The sequence below is a fragment of the Zootoca vivipara genome, chromosome 3 (assembly GCF_965207765.1).
Source record: "Zootoca vivipara chromosome 3, rZooViv2.hap1.1, whole genome shotgun sequence".
Lineage (NCBI taxonomy): Eukaryota > Metazoa > Chordata > Lepidosauria > Squamata > Lacertidae > Zootoca > Zootoca vivipara.
Genome location: NC_142586.1, coordinates 82,691,427 through 82,710,008, shown reverse-complemented (window position 1 = coordinate 82,710,008; position 18,582 = coordinate 82,691,427). Strand labels below are relative to the sequence as shown.

General features: G+C 44.4%; 1 protein-coding gene across 2 annotated transcripts in view; it reads left to right on the top strand.

The window, feature by feature from the left end:
• Positions 1–18,582, top strand: part of MDGA1 (MAM domain containing glycosylphosphatidylinositol anchor 1) — a 260,864-nt gene that overhangs the window by 121,539 nt on the left and 120,743 nt on the right. For both annotated transcript variants that reach the window (XM_035108147.3, XM_035108146.3), the window contains exons 6-8: positions 2,336–2,605; positions 4,299–4,628; positions 6,785–7,078. In XM_035108147.3, coding sequence (XP_034964038.3) covers positions 2,336–2,605; positions 4,299–4,628; positions 6,785–7,078 — 894 coding nt within the window. The remainder of the gene's footprint in view (positions 1–2,335; positions 2,606–4,298; positions 4,629–6,784; positions 7,079–18,582) is intronic.

Sequence of the window (18,582 nt, the reverse complement as noted above, 5' to 3'; positions counted from 1 at the left end):
AAATTGGGGGCACTTCACTTGAGTGAATCTGCATATTTGGCCAGTAAATGGGGAGCACTGCTTTCTGAAGCACTGAGGTAGAACGATCAGTCAGGATGTGGAAAAAGAGAGCAGCTCTGAAATATATATGTTGCTGCCCCTTTATTGAGAGAACAACCCTCTCACTTTCTGTTTGCATGAGCTGTAACTCAGGAATTCAAGGCAGTCTCAGCACAGCTCATTAACACAGGGTCCAAGGAGAAGAGATGGCAGAAATAATGATGTCGTTAAATCAAGCTTTATGAATATGTAACAACACCTTATTTTGCATTATTACGATTGTTACTTAAAACATGCTCTCAGCCTTTGTACCTCTGACTGGTGCTTTCTGAGCTCTGTTTGGAGTCTCTGATGGCGCTGACAAGCTTTAAAGGGGCTTTAAAGGGCCTTTGAGAGATTAGACAGAAAAAAAACATAGAGAAATGCCTTTTGGATCTGTGTCTGGAGATGTGGGAGGGGGGAATTAATCAGAAGGGTCGAGGTTAAGCATTCTAAAGGAGAGGAGCTGCCCATTCATAATGTGACTCCTTGTAAAGGGGAAGGCTCAAGGATTTGTGAATGAGGTTAGGGTTGAGTATTTGATATGTACACAGGGCAAGGAAATAGGTTAGCACCAATTGCTAGGGTGGAGGGAGGGGCGGTATTAACAAGCTAAAGGAGTTTTGCTCTTTCGTTGTTAAGGCCTGAGCTTGTTGGAATTAAATCCATAAGGAAAAAGCTTTTGGCAACAGGAGTCTGCTTTGAGAAATAAAATGAGATGTGGGGATTTGGAAAAGACTGTTTTGCCACAAATTTTGACCGGATGCTTCTAATGTCCTCCCTTTGCCCAGAGAGGGCAAAAACATGGCAGCAGAGGCAGCTGCTGCTCATAATACCAAACCATGGTTTAGCATACACCTGATGTGCGGCCTTTGTCTGTCCAGCAGAAAAGAACTGCTACTTTGCTTGACAAACCATTTGCACTGTCTCTGTCATGCATCCCCGAGAAGCCAGCAGTGAATTACTGTTGGATATTCTAGCAGTAATTTAACACTGAACCACTGCTGGATTGGTGTGAATTCTACAGTGGAATTCTATATTAAGGAATAGTGCCGGGTGAGATTTCTGGGGCTTCCCACAGATAGATTTACCCATTGTTGCTTTCTCCTGGAGCAAAAATTGGGATAACTTTTCTAAGCCCGTCCCAAGAAGCTAGGCAGGAAGGATTTCTGGTGCCCAGAGGTACACCTTATCAGCCTGTAGCCTTGGGAAAGGCTTCCCCTTGCCTTTTGATAGTTGCTGGTGGAGGCACATGGTGCAAGGAGTAGGTTTCACCTTGCTCTCCCTCCTTCATGGCCGTTGTCTCAAGGGCTACACTAATTTCTGTATCTCCAATGGTCCACCAGACCCACCATCCTGGGGCACAGCTAATCATTGTGATGGAAGTTCAGGACAGAGGTGGAATCTTCAGCCTCTGCTGCTGACCTGCTCCTTATGCTGCTGCACCTGTTAAAAGGAAAAGGGGAATGTTTTCTGAGAACTGGCAAGGAGTGTTCCTTGGAGGTGGGCAGGGGACATTCTTCTCCAAGCCCCCGAAGTTTGTTTCCCTGCTTTGCTTGGGTGAACTTGTCCAGCACCCTGGGGCAAACCAGGGGAAATCGTAGAAGCTACACCAGTTGCCTAGAAAGCATCATGGTCCCATCCTGAAGCTGTAGCCTTGAGATGTAGTGATGGCTACTAACCTGGCTGGATTTAAAAGAGGATTAGATAAAGTCATGGAGGATAAGGCAATGAGCGGCAGCTAGCCCTTTCCAAGAATGCCTCTGAATGCCAGTTGCTGGAAATCACAAGTGGGAATAGTGCTGCTGTGCTCGGGTCCTGCTTGTTGTGGAATTCCTATAGGCATCCAGTGATAACAGGATTCTGGCCCAGACGGACAATTAACCTGATGCAGCAGCCTCTTACGTTACTAAGGAAGGACAAGAGAAGCTGGAAGCTGTCCTGCAGTTACAAGAGGGTGATCTGCCTGTTCTAGAAACTGATTGCATAAACATAATTGAATCTCTTGGGGGTGAGATATACCTACATATTTAATCCAGATAAGATGGAACTGCATTCTTAGAATCACATATTTGAGAAGTGCTGCCTTCTGACGTGTCATTTTCAGCCCAGATTTTCCCTATAAATGCAAGAGGAAAAAACCCAAGTGTCCTCCTTTGGTAAATAAAGCAAACTACACTGGCGCAAGCTAACCATTGCCCTCTCTCTCTCTCTCTCTCTCTCTCTCTCTCTCTCTCTCTCTCTCTCTCTCTCCCAGCTCCACCAGCCCTGAAGTTGTCTGTCAATGAGACCTTGGTGGTGAACCCGGGAGATAATGTCACCATCCAGTGTCTATTGACTGGTGGGGACCCTTTGCCCCAGGTCATCTGGTCCCACTCACCTGGCCCTATGCCTCGCAACAGCCTTATCCAAAGGGGAAACCTCACCATCTGGAGCATCCGTGCAGAAGATTCAGGGTATTACAACTGCACGGCCATCAACAACGTGGGGAATCCAGCCAAGAAGACAGTGAACCTTTTGGTGCGATGTACGTGTTTCAGTGGGCTTAGCTGAAGACTGGCTCTGCACCCCCAGTGCACGCACACGCACGCACACACACACACACACACACACTGCTTGATTGTAAAAACAAACAAACCTCAAAATGGTTACAAAATGATAAAACAAGAAAATCAAGAAAAATTCACAACCACACTTAAAAATCTTGCAAAAGTTAAAATACTGAACCAGATTAAAATTACCTCAACTTTCTAAACATAATACTAGCACTATGGGCTAGAGAATAATATTAAATATATTACTCTATTTCAATTTATTGTCTGCCCTTCACCAATTTAACGTTCAATATTAAAAGCAATTAGGCCCAGCACATATTCCAACTTGCCCACAAAGCTGTTCCCCCCCCCCAACCATGCCCACTTCCTCCTCACCGCATGTCGTATGAGATGTCAAATGTGGACAAGTAAGGACATGGCGAGTAATGAACAATCTGCAGCTTAAAGATTGAGGTTGAATCCTGACAAGACAGAAGTACTGTTTGTGGGGGGGCGGGCAGGTGTGGGGGACTCCTTGGTCCTGAATGGGGTAACTGTGCCCCTGAAGGACAAGGTGTGCAGCCTGGGAGTCATTTTGGACTCAGAGCTGTCCATGGAGCCACAGGTTAATTCTGTGTCCAGGGCAGCTCTCTATCAGCTCCATCTGGTATGCAGGCTGAGACCCTACCTACCTGTGGACTGTCTCGCCAGAGTGGTGCATGCTCTAGTTATCTCTCGCTTGGACTACTGCAATGCACTCTATGTGGGGCTACCTTTGAAGGTGACCTGGAAACTACAATTAATCCAGAATGCGGCAGCTAGACTGGTGACTGGGAGCAGCTGCCGAGACCACATAACACCGGTCTTGAAAGACCTGCATTGGCTCCCAGTCAATTTCCAAGCACAATTCAAAGTGTTGGTGCTGACCTTTAAAGCCCTAAACGGCCTCGGTCCAGTATACCTGAAGGAGCGTCTCCACCTCCATCGCTCTGCCCGGACTCTGAGGTCCAGTGCCGAGGGCCTTCTGGCGGTTCCCTCACTGCGAGAAGCCAAGTTACAGGGAAGCAGGCAGAGGGCCTTCTCGGTAGTGGCACCCGCCCTGTGGAACGCCCTCCCACCAGATGTCAAAAAGAAAAATAACTACCAGACTTTTAGAGGACATCTGAAGGCAGCCCTGTTTAGGGAGACTGTTAATCCTTAAGAAATTAGTGTATTTTAATATTTATGTTGGAAGCCACCCAGAGTGGCTGGGGAAACCCAGCCAGATGGGTGGGGTATAAATAATAAATTATTATTAATTATTATAAAGGGAGCTCCCAGTTGTTCCTTTCCAAGTGGAGCTTACTAACAATGAGCCCCACTAGAATCAGCTGCACTAAGGAGGTCCCCTATTGGGAATCAAGTTGGACAGTATAGTCAGCAAACCCTGCTATGTCCTTTCCCCCCTCCATGCCCTTTTTCAGGTGCAAGTTGAATGTAAATCATGCCTGCTACCAGACTTCTCGGGAGCTCAGCTGCTGAGCACTTAAATTGAACCCTTTGAGCTTAGGCAGATGGCCCATGGGTGTGTGAGAATTATGGTCTGGTTCATGGGCTGGATCCAGTTCCCCACCCCTGCCTTAGAAGGTACATGGTGCTGTTGCATTAAGTGACTATTCACCAGCTTGGCATTTGTGTCTCTTACAGCCATGAGGAATGTTACATTCCAGATCACTCCTGATGTGATCAAAGAGAGCGAGACCATCCAGCTAGGGCAGGACCTGAAGCTCTCATGCCATGTGGATGCTGTCCCCCAAGAGAAGGTTTTCTACTTCTGGTACAAAAATGGGAAGCTGGCCAAGATCTCAGACCGGCTAGTCGTCATCAGGAATGATCCAGAACTTCCTCCAGTGACTAGCAGCCTGGAGATAATTGACCTACGCTTCACTGACTATGGCACGTACCTGTGTGTTGCTTCTTTTCAAGGAGCACCCATTCCTGACCTCAGTGTTGAGGTGAACATTTCTTCAGAAACAGGTGAGCCTTCCGCATGGGCCTTCTTCTTGGACTATTGAGGAGGTTGACTTAAGTTAAAGAACTTCATATACCTTAGCAAAATCTTTGCTGGAATTTTTGAAAAAGCAACCCGAGAATAGGAGTGCAAAGTTTAATTAATCAAACGGGTACATTTGCTTTAATTGCATGGCACATACATAGGCACACGGAAACAAATGAACATGTCATCCATCAGAGGAGGAGCTGCGATTGATGAGTGCACCACAGTGAAATTTCTTCCTCCCCTTTCCAAATTTGATTAAAAAGATCCTTAAAGAAGGCTTTCTGCCCAGTCTGTGTCCAAAGGTAGCAGGTGGGTCTAGTCACTTCATATTTCTGAGTGACACCATTGTGGAATAAGAATGTGTGCAGTACACATTCCTGTATAAGATCATCTTGGTAAATTGTGGCCTCACTTGTGGGATTGTACTTCTTCAAATAAAAGGTGAGGTACCACCTGTCTGGATGCTTCCCCGTGTTTTGGGGTTGCTGTTTTTAAGTCTGTATATAGGACAATAACATCTCAAGGAGAAGACTTCTGGACTAGACTAGATTTTGCTATGTTGGCTCTGAGAGACCTAAAAAGAGAGAATCTGATTACATTCTTCCTCAGGGTTGTATCTCTCAATGTTGTAGCTGAGAGGGGCAACATATTTGGGTAGGTGGAGTACAGGGCATTTTGAACCAATGTCATCATTTGTACATTATGGAAATTCGAGCTGTGTGCTCCAGAAAGAATTTCCATATCAGGATCCTTGGCAGTCCTCCTCTCTAACACAGGGAAATGAAGAGGTGGCCTTAAATTCTCCTTTATGTGCTCTTTAAGAAATGTTGAATGATTTCATTGAACGGCAGCTCTTTCCTCTCATGGCCAGTGGACCACAATGGTGGGCTAGGAAGAGGGAAGCAGTTCTGTGTTCCCTGTCTCTCTGGCTTCATCCCACATGTGAGGCCACAGCTTAGCAAGATGGCCAACCACAGTAGGAGGCCCTGGAGAGACAGCTTTAATTAAAAACTCCACAAATGTAATTTACACGTTTTCCCCTTGGAGAAAATTGTCTCCTGCCAGGTGAGCGTGTGCCAGCGGTGCTGAGCTGGAAGGGTGCAGCTCCGTCTTCACACCGTAGAGAAGAGGATCTGATGAGATTCCTCAACCCACGGGAGACCTGCAAATTGAAAATTCACCTCCTTATTGCCTGACAAAGTTGCCGCTGGAGATGCTGGTGGCTGGAGCCAGCCTAAATATACTCTTAAGGCAGCTATGTACTCCTTTTGTGTGTTATTAAAATAATCACACTCTCCCTTGCCCTATTATACGTGGGTCACACTGAGCCATCACTGGGCAGTGCAGGTTAAAATGACTTCAGGACTTCTGAGTTTCATCTAAGGAGGAATAATACAAGCCCTCTAGCACATGAAAGCAACAGTGTACACTGCATATGGAAACGAAAGAGGCAGCTGGAGGAAGGAAATTTTAGAGAAGGAGGAAAGATTTCTTTCGGTGATCTTCAGGTGTTCCATCCCTGGGCTTGGCAAAACTTGGCTTTTACAGAGGTGGAGGACTCAGGCGGCAGAGATGAATCCCAAGTTTCATCTTGATGGCAGGGGTCAGAAATCTGTAGCCCCACCCCACCCCCGAATGTTCCTGGGCTACCTATCCCACTAACCCTGACCTTTGGCCATGCTGGCTACTGCTGATGGCAGTTGAGGTCCATCCAACAACATCTGGAACCTCCAAGGTTCCTTCAAACTCTGTGATTCTATGAAAGCAGTATGTAAGTACAGCAAGTATTGATTTTTAAGAACATTTCCAAACTAATTGGAAAGGAGGATTCTGAGCAAAACCTAGCAGAACAAGGAAAGCTCTTCCCTATGACTGGCAAAAGCCAGATATTTGTAAAATAAGGAATTGTGTGCATTTACTAGATAATTTAGTCAGGTTAAAGGATTTAACCTCTGCTCCTCTGGGAGCTCATATTTCAGCGACCCTTAACAAAGGATTTGGATTTTATTTTTTATCACCATCACCTTACTGCAATGTACCCAGTTAACCAACTCTTAAGGGTTTTTGTTGTGCTAAGCAAGCGAAGTGCAGCACAGTGTGTGAATGGTCCTTTCTTGTCGTCTTCTCCCATTAGTGCCTCCATCCATCATGGTGCCCAAAGGTCAGTCCACCATCACTGTGCGCGAAGGCTCTAGGGCGGAGTTGCAGTGCGAAGTCCGGGGGAAGCCCAAGCCTCCCATCCTTTGGTCCAGAGTAGATAAGGAGGCTCCGATGCCCTCAGGTGCCATGACAGTGGAGACAAGCGACGGGAAGCTGCATTTGGAGAAAGTCACCCGAGAACTGAGTGGGACTTACAAGTGCCAGACAGCCAGGTACAATGGCTTCAACATTAGACCCCGGGAAGCCCTGGTGCAGCTCAATGTACAGTGTGAGTACAGCTGTAGAATTTCATTGCTCTTTGCTTCTATGCTAGTGTGCATCAGTGTTCTAGTTGCTTTGGAGGTGAAAGTGCATGCCTCTAGGAAGAGCATCTCTTGTTGGACCTAGTTGTTCTCTGTTTCCCCTTGGAATAACAAAATCCACATGCATGAAGAGTGCAATTGAGATACTACGACTTGAAAGAACCTACATATTTGAACGAACCTCGCTATGGTGAAATGATGTGCTTTCCATCATTTCACCAATGATTGAATTAACTCTTCCGGAACTGAAGCTGTCTGCCAGTTGCAATCTCCTTGCTTGGACTCCTTTGGCAAGAAAGAATTGCTGTCTCTTCCCACCTCCATTTCTTTTTTTTTACTCCTTGGGTTCATCGGTGTGTCACAAATGACTGACTTAAGCACTAGATGTGAGCAGGTGGCTTTTCTTATTAATATTGTTGGCTAGCATTGCTGTGGACTTATTTGCAGCTGGGTGTGCAACTCTTACTTTCTTTTTTCTTGTTGGCCTTGTGATGCCCTCTTGTTCCATAATAAGATTCTAAACAGAAACCCTTGAAAACCACGACTACTTAGGTGAAGTTTTGCTGTACTTCACTTAAATAGGGAGAACATACAAATTGATTTTATTTTGTAAACCCAGATAGGAAGTTGGGTTAACCCTGTTTCTGTGGTCCTTCTCATGCCCATCTTTCACACTACAGTGAACATGAGAAACTGAAAACCATGTGCTCTGCTTACATTCACAAGTCATGGATGTTTTAATTTCAGAACTGTTTCAAAAATAAGACTTCCTTTTACATTTTGGTCTATTATGAGTCAACAAGCAGATAACTTATGGGACCATAATTTTAGCAGCATTCCAATGTTGGGTCAATGGCAGAATCTGAAAGGCATTTATTGGAGTCTGGTCAGATGCAGTGTAAGGCCAGTTTGCCCATGATGAGAGGAGATATTTAATCTCTGTGCTGTGGAAAGATGCCACTCAGTTACTCTCTACGACCTTGCATGACCCAAGTTATTTGGGAGTCAGCCAGAAGGCAATGTGATTCCAAATATGTTGCCTTCTGGTTGGCCCAGAACCAACTCAAATCTGACCTGGATCAGTCACAGCTGTAGCGAAGCAATATGTGTGTGCATTTTAGGGATGGATCTTTCCCTAGCGTTCATAGTGTAGCAGCTTTCTTGATAGCATATGTGAATAATGCGCTCTTTGCAGGTGATCAAATGCTGAACCGGACAGAATTTTTAATACCTGAGACAGGATGAAAGCAATTTGGCTCTTTTACTCTCCAGGTCTGGGATGAAGTCATTGCTTGATGTTATTAATGGGAGTGGTGAATTGAAGGCATGTGGTGATAACTCTTTTTGCAAAGGTAGCCTCCCATCAGGAGAATTTCAAGGCCATATTTCCTGTGGAATGTAGGTGGCTTTGGGAATGAGAAGCTGGCAGGTGTGGGATTAAGAGAGAGAATGTTAATTTGCACCATCAGGCACCATCCCCGGGCTGCTGTCACCAAATAGCATGCTTACAGCACACACAGCATCGCTTATTAGAAACCAGCCGTTAGAAACTATGCACCCCCCCTTTCTCCTGCAGAAAGAAAGAAATCTGTACTGAAAACCTGGACAGAGCTGAGCAAATGCCCTCAATTTTGTTGTCTAAATCTCCCTGAAAAGCAATATCACAGAGCAAACAACTCAAGGTGCAGATTAAAGATGCTAGGTTCAAATTACAATTGGATCCTGATGAGCATATCTCCACCCCCACACCCCGCCCTCCACACACAAATATAATATTACCCGAGTGGAAGAAGAAGAAGAAGAAGAAGAAGAAGAAGAAGAAGAAGAAGAAGAGGAGGAGGAGGAGGAGGAGGAGGAGGAGGAGGAGGAGGAGGAGGAGGAGGAGGAGGAGGACATACACAAAATTCAACACAGGCCTTGTGCTAGCATAATCCTTGCTCCCTGCAAGCCATGCTTTTCAACTCAGGTCCAGCCTTTGAAAACAGGCCCCTGTTCCCCTTCCCTTTCTCCTCTCTTTCATGCAATACTCGCTTCCTGTTGTTAAGCATGGTTTCACATCAAGCACAGAAGAAGAGCCTGCTGGATCAGGCCAATGGCCCATCTAGTCCAGCATCCCACAAGCAGGACCCAAGCACAACAAGAGCACTCTGCCCTTCAGGTCTCAGCAACTAGAGGGGCAGCCATTGATAACCTTATCCTCCATGAATTTGTATAATCCTCCTTAAAAGCCACCCAAGTTGGTGGTCATCACTGCCTTGTGTGGGGGCGAATTCCATCGTTTAACTATGCACTGCATGAAGAAGTGCTTTCTTTTACCATTCTGCTTCATTGGGTGTCCATGAGTTCCATGAGGGAACTTTGCCCATGCCATGTGTAAATTTATTAACTTAAATCTGTGTCCAGTTCTGGACACCACAGTTCAAGAAGGATACTGACAAGCTGGAACGTGTCCAGAAGAGGGCAACAACCAAAATGGTCAAAGGCCTGGAAACGATGCCTTATGAGGAACGGCTTAGGGAACTGGGTATGTTTAGCCTGGAGAAGAGAAGGTTAAGGGGTGATATGATAGCCATGTTCAAATATATTAAAGGATGTCATATAGAGGAGGGAGAAAGGTTGTTTTCTGCTGCTCCAGAGAAGCGGACACGGAGCAATGGATTCAAACTGCAAGAAAGAAGATTCCACCTAAACATTAGGAAGAACTTCCTGACAGTAAGATAAGAGCTGTTCAACAGTGGAATTTGCTACCAAGAAGTGTGGTGGAGTCTCCTTCTTTGGAGGTCTTTAAGCGGAGGCTTGACAGGCATATGTCAAGAAAGTTTTGATGGTGTTTCCTGCTTGGCAGGGGGTTGGACTGGATGGCCCCTGTGGTCTCTTCCAACTCTATGATTCTATGATTCTATGAAATCATGTCACTTCTTACGCGCCTTTTCTTTAAATTAAAAAGTCCCAAATGCTGCAGTTGTTACTTATAGGGCAGTCGCTCTGTCCCCATGTTACTCTTGATTGACCTTTTCTGAAACTCTTCCAACTCTACTGTGTCCTTTTTGAGGTCAGGTGACCAGAACTGTACACAGCATTCCAAATGTGGTTGCACCATAGATTTGCATGGTAGCGTTATGATATCAGCAGTCTTATTCACAACCCCTAGGATGGGATTTGCCTTTTTCAAAGCTGTCAAACATTGTACAAAGAGGGAAGATGAAAGGAGTGTGTGTTCTCAAGCCTGGTTTCCAATCTACAAACAGGGAACCAACATTGTGTTTCTACCAGATCGCAGAATCGAGGCACCCTTAATAAGGGATGGTTCAAACAGTGGCAGAGCTTCATGCTCCAGCACCGGGGGACGGAGAGCAGGCAGGGGTGGGGCTGGCATGCGTCCTGGGGGCATGGCACCCAGCGCGGGCAGGGGGGGCAGCCGCAATGGCACCCCACCGGGATCGCACTGACGGGGGCGGTGCGCTCCGCCCACACTTCTCTTCCTCCTCCAGTGGGTTCAAATTATCGTTTTAACGTTCGTTTTGGTGAAATTACCACAAACAGAATTTATCGGCTCATGAGTGGATTGTACAGTGTGGTGTTTTTAATGTGCCTTTATACCCATACTCAAAACTTGTTCCAGAAAGTTTCCAGGGACCTCGTGGCGAGTTGTGATTCAAAGAAGAATTGAAAGAATCCCAGGATAGGTTTGCCATGCCTATGATCTCATTGCATTGCAAACGAACTGAAATGGCTGTATGAACTCGCATGCAGATTTTGGTCAGTTCAGGGAAGGGCAAGGATGGGGTTTCTTCAAGCCATCGTACCCCTGCGCAATCTCGGTCAAGAGACCTTGCAGTTCCTTCTTTCGGACCATCTGCTGGATCATTTTCAGAATCTTTCTGATCTTTAAAAGAGAGCCTCATTATTTGGAAAGTACCGCAACACCCGGGGTCACCTCCATGCCCTCGTTGCTGGTCCCTCTCCTTCTCATGTGGGGAGTGAGGCATTATAGACGGGTGTGTGCATGTGCTCCACTTAACTGAGCCACTGCTCTCCAGCACGAGCAGCTCATTAGCTTTATGACTTGCCCTGGAATTCTAATCTTGTCGGAAATGGGAATCGTGTGGTTGCTGAAGGCTCTCTGATGAGAGCGCAAATTTTTCCTCCGCTTGTTCTTTCCAACTGAGAATCTGCTCTGATGGTGAGTGTGTGTTATAAGTGTGTATTTGTGCCTGTGCACGCTTGTGACTTGCTTTTGAACTGGCTCTCATGGGGGAAAGTGAATTCTGGGTGATAATTTGGTTGTTTTGCTGATTTGTTCCAAAGCTAAAGTTGCAAAAAGAGAGAGAGAGAAAATCAATACGCCAGATCTGATTAGATGTCAGAACCTGTTTCTCTGTTTGTTTTTTCTTCTTCTTTTCCTTTTCCTTTCCACCCACCAATATATAGTTTTGTATCGTGGCACACAAAGCTCTGAAATTAGCTTTGCCAGCGATACTGCTACACCGGGAAGTGGGGGGGGGAGTGGGGCAGAGGCTTACAAACTTCTAATCTCTTGGAGATGGTTATTTGTCATGCATGTGTTTTGAAAATAGAAATAAATCACTGCACGCTACTTACAGGACTGAGCTAATGGTAAAATGTTCAGACTCTGGTTATGGTGGGGCCGTTTTAGGTGCACATCTAGGATTTTTTTATGTTAATGTGTCTGCCTAACAGTGGAAAATCCAAATGGGGCAAACGTGTTTTCAAGTATTTTTTTAATATGCTTGTACTCATCAGAGATATAATGAGGAATGATTAAGGGAGTTTGGTATATTTAGCCTGGAAAAGAAAAGACTGGGATGTGATGTGATAGCCACCTTCAAATTTCTGAAAGGCTGTCACATGGAAGATGGAGCAAGCTTGTTTTCTGCTGCTCTGGAGGGTAGGACCAAACCAATTGATTCAAATTACCCCCAAAAAAAGTAGGAAGAACTTTCTGACAGTAAAAGCTGTTGAGCCGTGGAACAAATTACCTCAGAAAGTTGCTTTTGAAGGTTTTAAACAGAGGTTGGGTGGTGCTCTGTCAGGGATGCTTTAGCTGCGATTCCTGCATTGCAGGAGGCTGGACTAGATGACCCTTGGAGTCCCTTCTAACTCTACAGGCCCTGCTCCTGCCTCTAGCCACCTGACCCAGGGTGGGGCCTGACAGGTTTTATAAGGACTGCTGCTGCTCAGCAGAGAGGGCTTCTTCTTTTAAACTGTTTTTTATATTCTTTTAAAATCTTTTTTTAAAAAAAAGTTTTTAAATGAGTTGCAAGGGCATTTTGTGGGATGTGCCAAGCCTTTGGTGGCTTTGATTGACATCCTATGCCCTTTTAAAATGTGAGGGGTTGGGGGGGGGTGTTATTGGGTTGTTGTTTTTATTTTGATTAGTATATATTTTGTGGTTTGATATTTTGATTTTGCTCTGTGAGCCGCTGTGAGACCTCCGGGTATAGGGCGGTATATAAATTTAATAATAATAATAATAATAATAATAATAATAATAATAATAATACAATTCTATGATTCTGTGATAAGATAATGTAAATTACTTTAGGATGCTTCATGGGAAGTGATTCATAAACGAACTAATCATTTTATTTTAGTTGTAGTATTACAATTAGATCACACCTTTCCCCCCACCCCCTACTCCATTTTATCCTCACACTGTGAGGTAGGTTAGGCTGAGATTCTGTAAGGTCATTCAGCAAGCTTCGTGGCTGAGCAGGGATTTCAACCCTAGCCTCCTGTAGTGTGTGGAATTGCACTAGACATAGAGCACCTCCACCGATTACATTCTTAGGTAAAAGTGTGAATAGTAAGTGGGTTTTTGCAAATAAGCATCATACAGGTGCACTGAAAATTCCCTGCTGAATTTTCACCAGGTAGCATATAAAGGGCAGCCTCCAAATCTAATTTATTTAAAAGAATCTATATACTACTTGGTCGCTCTCTAGGTGGTTTGCATAGAAAATATACAGTGATCATTACAAAATATTGATGAAATTGAACGCTAAAAGCAAGTTTGAAAAGTAAAAATATAAGTAAGGCCAGTGGTTGTTAAAAATATAATGAAATAAAATAACCTGCTAAAATTGCATGTCTGGGTAGGTTTGCCTAACCCAAAAAGTTTTCAGCAGGTCCAAAAGCGAAGGGATGTACAGTGGTACCTCGACATCTGAACGACTCGACTTCCGAAGTCAACAAACCCGGAAGTCTTTTCGCCGCGCATGTGTTCTGCACCTGCGCAGAAGCGCGAAAAAGTGCTTCGCGCATGCACAAAACGAGCGCTTCGACAACCAAAGACTTCAACTTACGAAGACCTCCGCAGAACGGATCGTCTTCGTAAGTCGAGGTACCACTGTACCTAATACCAGAGAATTGGTGCCGCTGCACTAGAGGATTGATTCCTTGCAAGTGTCGAACAAGCATTTTGTAGCACTCGTAGAAGGGCAGTCAAGTAGGCATAAGGTGATCCTTTTAAATAGACAGGTCCTTTCTTTAGGGCAGGTTTCTGATGCCTGCATTTTGCAGCTTGGATTCCCAACTCCAGAAAAGCTCTTCCCCTATAGCAGCACCATGCGTGTTTCAAAACCATGCTTCTTTCCATACTGACTTGCCTCAAGGTGTGCTTAGGACCAGAAATCTTGAAGCTCTGCACAGTGATGGAGCAAGCCAATCGGGCGCCGTGGGGCCTCCGAAGAGTCTACCTGCCTCCTCCCACTCAGCCACCCTACACAGGCTGCCTCAGGGACTGTCAGATAAAAGATTTCCTGAATTTCATGGGGGTGGCTCAAAGCACCCAACATCTGCAAACTGCACAGAGGAAAAGCGCCCCCCCCCCATCCTTGCAATCCTAGTGATAAGTTGGGATCAGCATGGCTATCACAATCCAAATTTTCCTTCATTCTAGAATAATTAATATGGAGCCCCGCCCCGCCCCCAGATTTATGTACCTGCTATAAAACGTTAAGGTTGGGGGTATGAGTTGTTATAGGGTATTGGGTGGATCCAGACTAAATTAGTTGAAGTGACCTCCAACTGAAATCAGTGGGATGAGTCATGACTTAATTTAAGTTACATTGATTTTAGTGGAAGGCAAGTACAACTAACTTTGTTTGGTTCTCATCCAATCCTTTTAATCAGCCAGATAATTTTAATAATTTTTAAGGCCGCAATCCAATAACACACTTACCTACCGTAGGAGTAAGACCTATTGCACAACAGGATTTCACCTCTGAGCAAACAGATATAGGAATGTGCTATAACTCTCTTTTATTTATTTGGAATTCATTAAACTCAGTGATATTGGTTTTCTGAAGGGGAAACTGGGGGGGAGGAGTCCCATGCAAGTTAGGGTAATTTACGGAAGGTATTTTGCATCTGGTAATTTTCAGTTTGTATCAGAAATTTTTCAGATGTCTTAGAAAGTGATCCAATTTAGCATGTTTATTTTTCTTGTATTTAGGAAGCTGCTAAAAACATTGAAATTGCGAAGCTTGCCTAATATTTCTTTGCAGTTGGCATCCATTCATTGTTACCAATGAAGTTTTGGGAACTTTAATGTGAAATAATTATGCACTGGAAAACCCACCGATTTCCACTTCGCTGATTAAACGTCAAAAGATTATTCAAGTTAAAGTTTTTACTACTTCTTTTTTTCTAAGTGTATAAAAAAAGCACAAAGCAATATACAGTTGGTGGGAAAAAGAAGTCTCAATCCACATTTTAATCCTCATTTTAAATTTAACCCACTTTGCTGCTTTGTGTCTCACAAACTACAAACAACTGGGGGGTGAGGCAAAATCCAGGGCAACCTCATTGTCTGTCTGTCTGTCTTTCTCTGCTATACAGTTTTCTGTAATCTCCTTTACACAGTAGATCACACAATCATCAGCAACACATGAAATTGCTGTATAGATTCAGCTTGAGTGTAGGCCTCTGAGATGACATGCCTGAGTCAGCATCTTGACCGAAAACAGAGTAGCAAATCTTCCAATCTAAAGCATTTCCTCCCTGCATTGAGACAGGGAGTTGCATACAGCCAGTCTCTTCTAAGTACCTGGATCAGAGCAGTCGTCTTATCCCCACTTTCTAACTGAGAACAGCAGTCAGGGTGAGAAGAAGCTGAAACCAAACATTAGACAAAATTGAAATTTCTCTTAAATCAAAACATCTGTAGGAGTTTTGAGAGAGGTTAAAAGAATTAAAGGGCATCCTCAGACATCCTTTGTATTGCACATTCATAATTATTTGTGCTCATGATGTTATTGGGGCAGTGACATATCATCCAACTTTCAATACTGCTTGTGCCTGCGCAAGCTTCGGGGAGGTCATACTGCTTCATTTACAACCAGTGCATATCCTGTAAATTCCTACTGAAGTCCTGCAACTTTTCACACCACATATGTTCTGCTTTACATTTGTTCTGCTTTTCTTGTGCTATAGCTCCTCCGGACAGCAATACAGTAGTAGCATCAGAGAAGCACCCCAGGACAAAATAAAGCAGCATAAATCTACCACCAATGTGCTATCATCAATAACATGGTGCAAAAAACACCCACAATAAAACACCAGTTGTGGGGAGGGGGCTTGGTAAGGTTAACAAGATGGCTTGGGCTGTGTATGCGAGATGGCGTTCTCTTATCTTTGAGTGAACGTTTGTGCAGTCTGACAAATATCTCTACAGCTGCATATGCTGTTCTCTGGGTTCCTAGGAGAAAAGTGGAGTGGTTAGTGCCAAAGTAGGACTGGAGAGAGATCTATGTTCAAATCCCCACTCAGCCACAAAGCTCAGGGAATGACTTTGGGCTTCTCCAGCCCAACCCAATTCACAGGGTTGTTATTGTGTTGGGTGGGTGGGTGGGGAAACTAGGTATGCCTACTTAAGTTCCTTGGAGGGAACGGTAGGACATGCTGTAAATGCAATAAATAAATACAACTTACAGCAGAAAAGGCATCAGAGAAGTACTGTGGTCTCTTTCTTCTGTTGCTTAAATGAAGGAGGGGGTGGATAATAACAAGTAGCTGAATGAGGAAAGACCTGTGAATGTTGAACCCAGCTTGATATGCTTGAAGATGCATTGCACTCCCTGTGCTATAATTTCCCCATCTTTAAAGTGGAGATAAGTCTGACCCTTCCCACCAGAGGTTTCTGAGACTTAATTAGTGGTTTCAGAGCACTTTGAAATCCTTTAATAAAAGGCACACTAGATGAGGCAAGGTTTATTATTATTATAAACACCATCTACCAGACGCCTTAGGTCATAGAGTCACAAGTGAAATTAAACGCATCAGCCACCATGATGCATATTAAAACTTGTGGCAGGCAGGTGAGATTAGAAAGGTTTTTGAGGCCAGCCTGCAACGCTTCAGTATTGGAAATCGTCCCCATGGAAGGAGGCGAGAGGCCGACAGATGGCAGATAAACAGGATCTGGACTAGTCTATGCAGTGCATTTTATAGCCTATGAGATACTGTGAACAGCATCCCTGCCTGGCATCCATTGTTCAAATTGCTGAGCTCCTGCAGGGCCACTTCTGCAAAAAACGGCTCACAATGATAACGTAATTCCAGTATGCATTATACATGGTCAGATGTTAATGTGTTTGCCCGTTTATTTGAACAATTCACTTATATACCGCCTTTCTGCCAAGGCACTCCAGGTGGCTGTAAAATAACGTCTTGCAATTTAATTTAAATGATACAAAAGAGAAAAGCAAGGCAGGAGAGGAAAACAAACGGATTTGGGTATTGTGACCATGAGTCAGGTTGAGAAAGGGAGGAGCCAGAGGGCTTTTTGGTGCTAGCCAAGCAGAAACAGAGGGGGGACCTAGCTGTCTCACACCTCTCCTTTTGAGGCAGGGAGATGGAATGGTGATTATGGGGAGAATCCAAATGGCAGCTGATCCCAGCTGAAGAAGTGCTGGCTAATGATTTCATTTCTCCTTCATATACAGCTAGTTGGAATGTTCAGATTGCCATGTCCATGATCTCATAATGCAGACAAGGACACATTCCGGGAGAGAGAGAGAGAGAGAGAGAGAGAGAGAGAGAGAGAGAGAGAGAGAGAGAGAGATCAGAGTGCTGTGTAATCCTGAGCCAAAATATACCAATTGGTGACTTAATAAAGAACATTTTGAAGACCTATACCACTGTTGCAGAAGCAGCTATCATCTGAATTTAAAAAATAGCTACTTGCCTTATTGGACACAAATACAGTATCTGAGAACGGCCAAATTCTTCAAAGATCCCTAGAACTGTAGAGCTGCAAACAGCCTAGAGATCATTTATTCCAAGGATGACAACGTGGTTCCCCTCTGGATGTTGCTGGACTATAATTCCCATCAGCCCCAGCCAGTATAGCAAGTGGCACAGATGCTGGGAGTTGTAGCCCAAGGGTTACAACATTGGGTACTCCAGTTTATTCCACCTCTGTACTTAACTGTGTGTCAGAAACAGAGAGCAAAAGCAAGGTACCTCATGCTAGTGGCAGTTGTATGATACAGGATATGTTTGATAAATACACACCCAGATAATTTAAGCCTGCACTTATTGCATAAAAAGTTGAGGAAAATACTGACTTCACAGGGGTTTCCCCACCCCCATTCATCTGCAAAACAAATGTTAAATAGCTTTGCATAGTTAAATAATTGTACTAACAATTTCTCAGCCAGTGAATGCTTTACAATTCCAAATATGTGACCACACTAGTTAAACTCTGAGGACTTTTTTCTGCATAACCTCTGACAGCATACTACAATTTCATTTTAGCCATTATGCATTTTCCCCCCAGTGACAACAGCATGATAGCTCATATCACAGCAGAGGTGAATAGCCTTTTACCCAGAGGAAACTGACATGATGCTGCTTGCATTTTGGGGAAGGAAAAGGCTAGATATGCACTCCTCCACAGGAGCAGCAGTGTGTGTCCAGAAAGCTTTTTCAAACCCCTAATAAAAGGTTCACATAATGGCTCTGGCATTGCTGGTTTTTCAGAGATAAAGTAAAATCTGGTCTGTCACCTCGGTGCCAAAACAGACCTTCCTCTGTTTTTATTCAAAGGTCCCTCAAAACTGCATAGGAAGAGACCTTTCAGGAACTGGTAAGGAGAAAGACTGATTTATATCTATGAACTTTTGAGAGAGTGATTGCATCATAAGTAAAGAAGATTTTACCCCATACCTGAATTATGTAGCAATGTGATGCAAATGTCATCGGAATCAATTCTGATGCCAGTTTTGTGCCTATTTATCCGTTTGCATAGAGGCTAACCTGTTTGCTCCTCTGCAGAGGAGCATGGCTAGCAGATGATATCACACGGGAGTGAAACTGCCTTGGTCGCGCTGGTTGATTATCCACGGCAGGCTAGGGACAAAGATGAGAACTGTTTCCTAGTTCTGCTGGATCTCTCATCGGCTTTCGACACCATCAACCATAACATCCTTCTCGACCGTCTAGA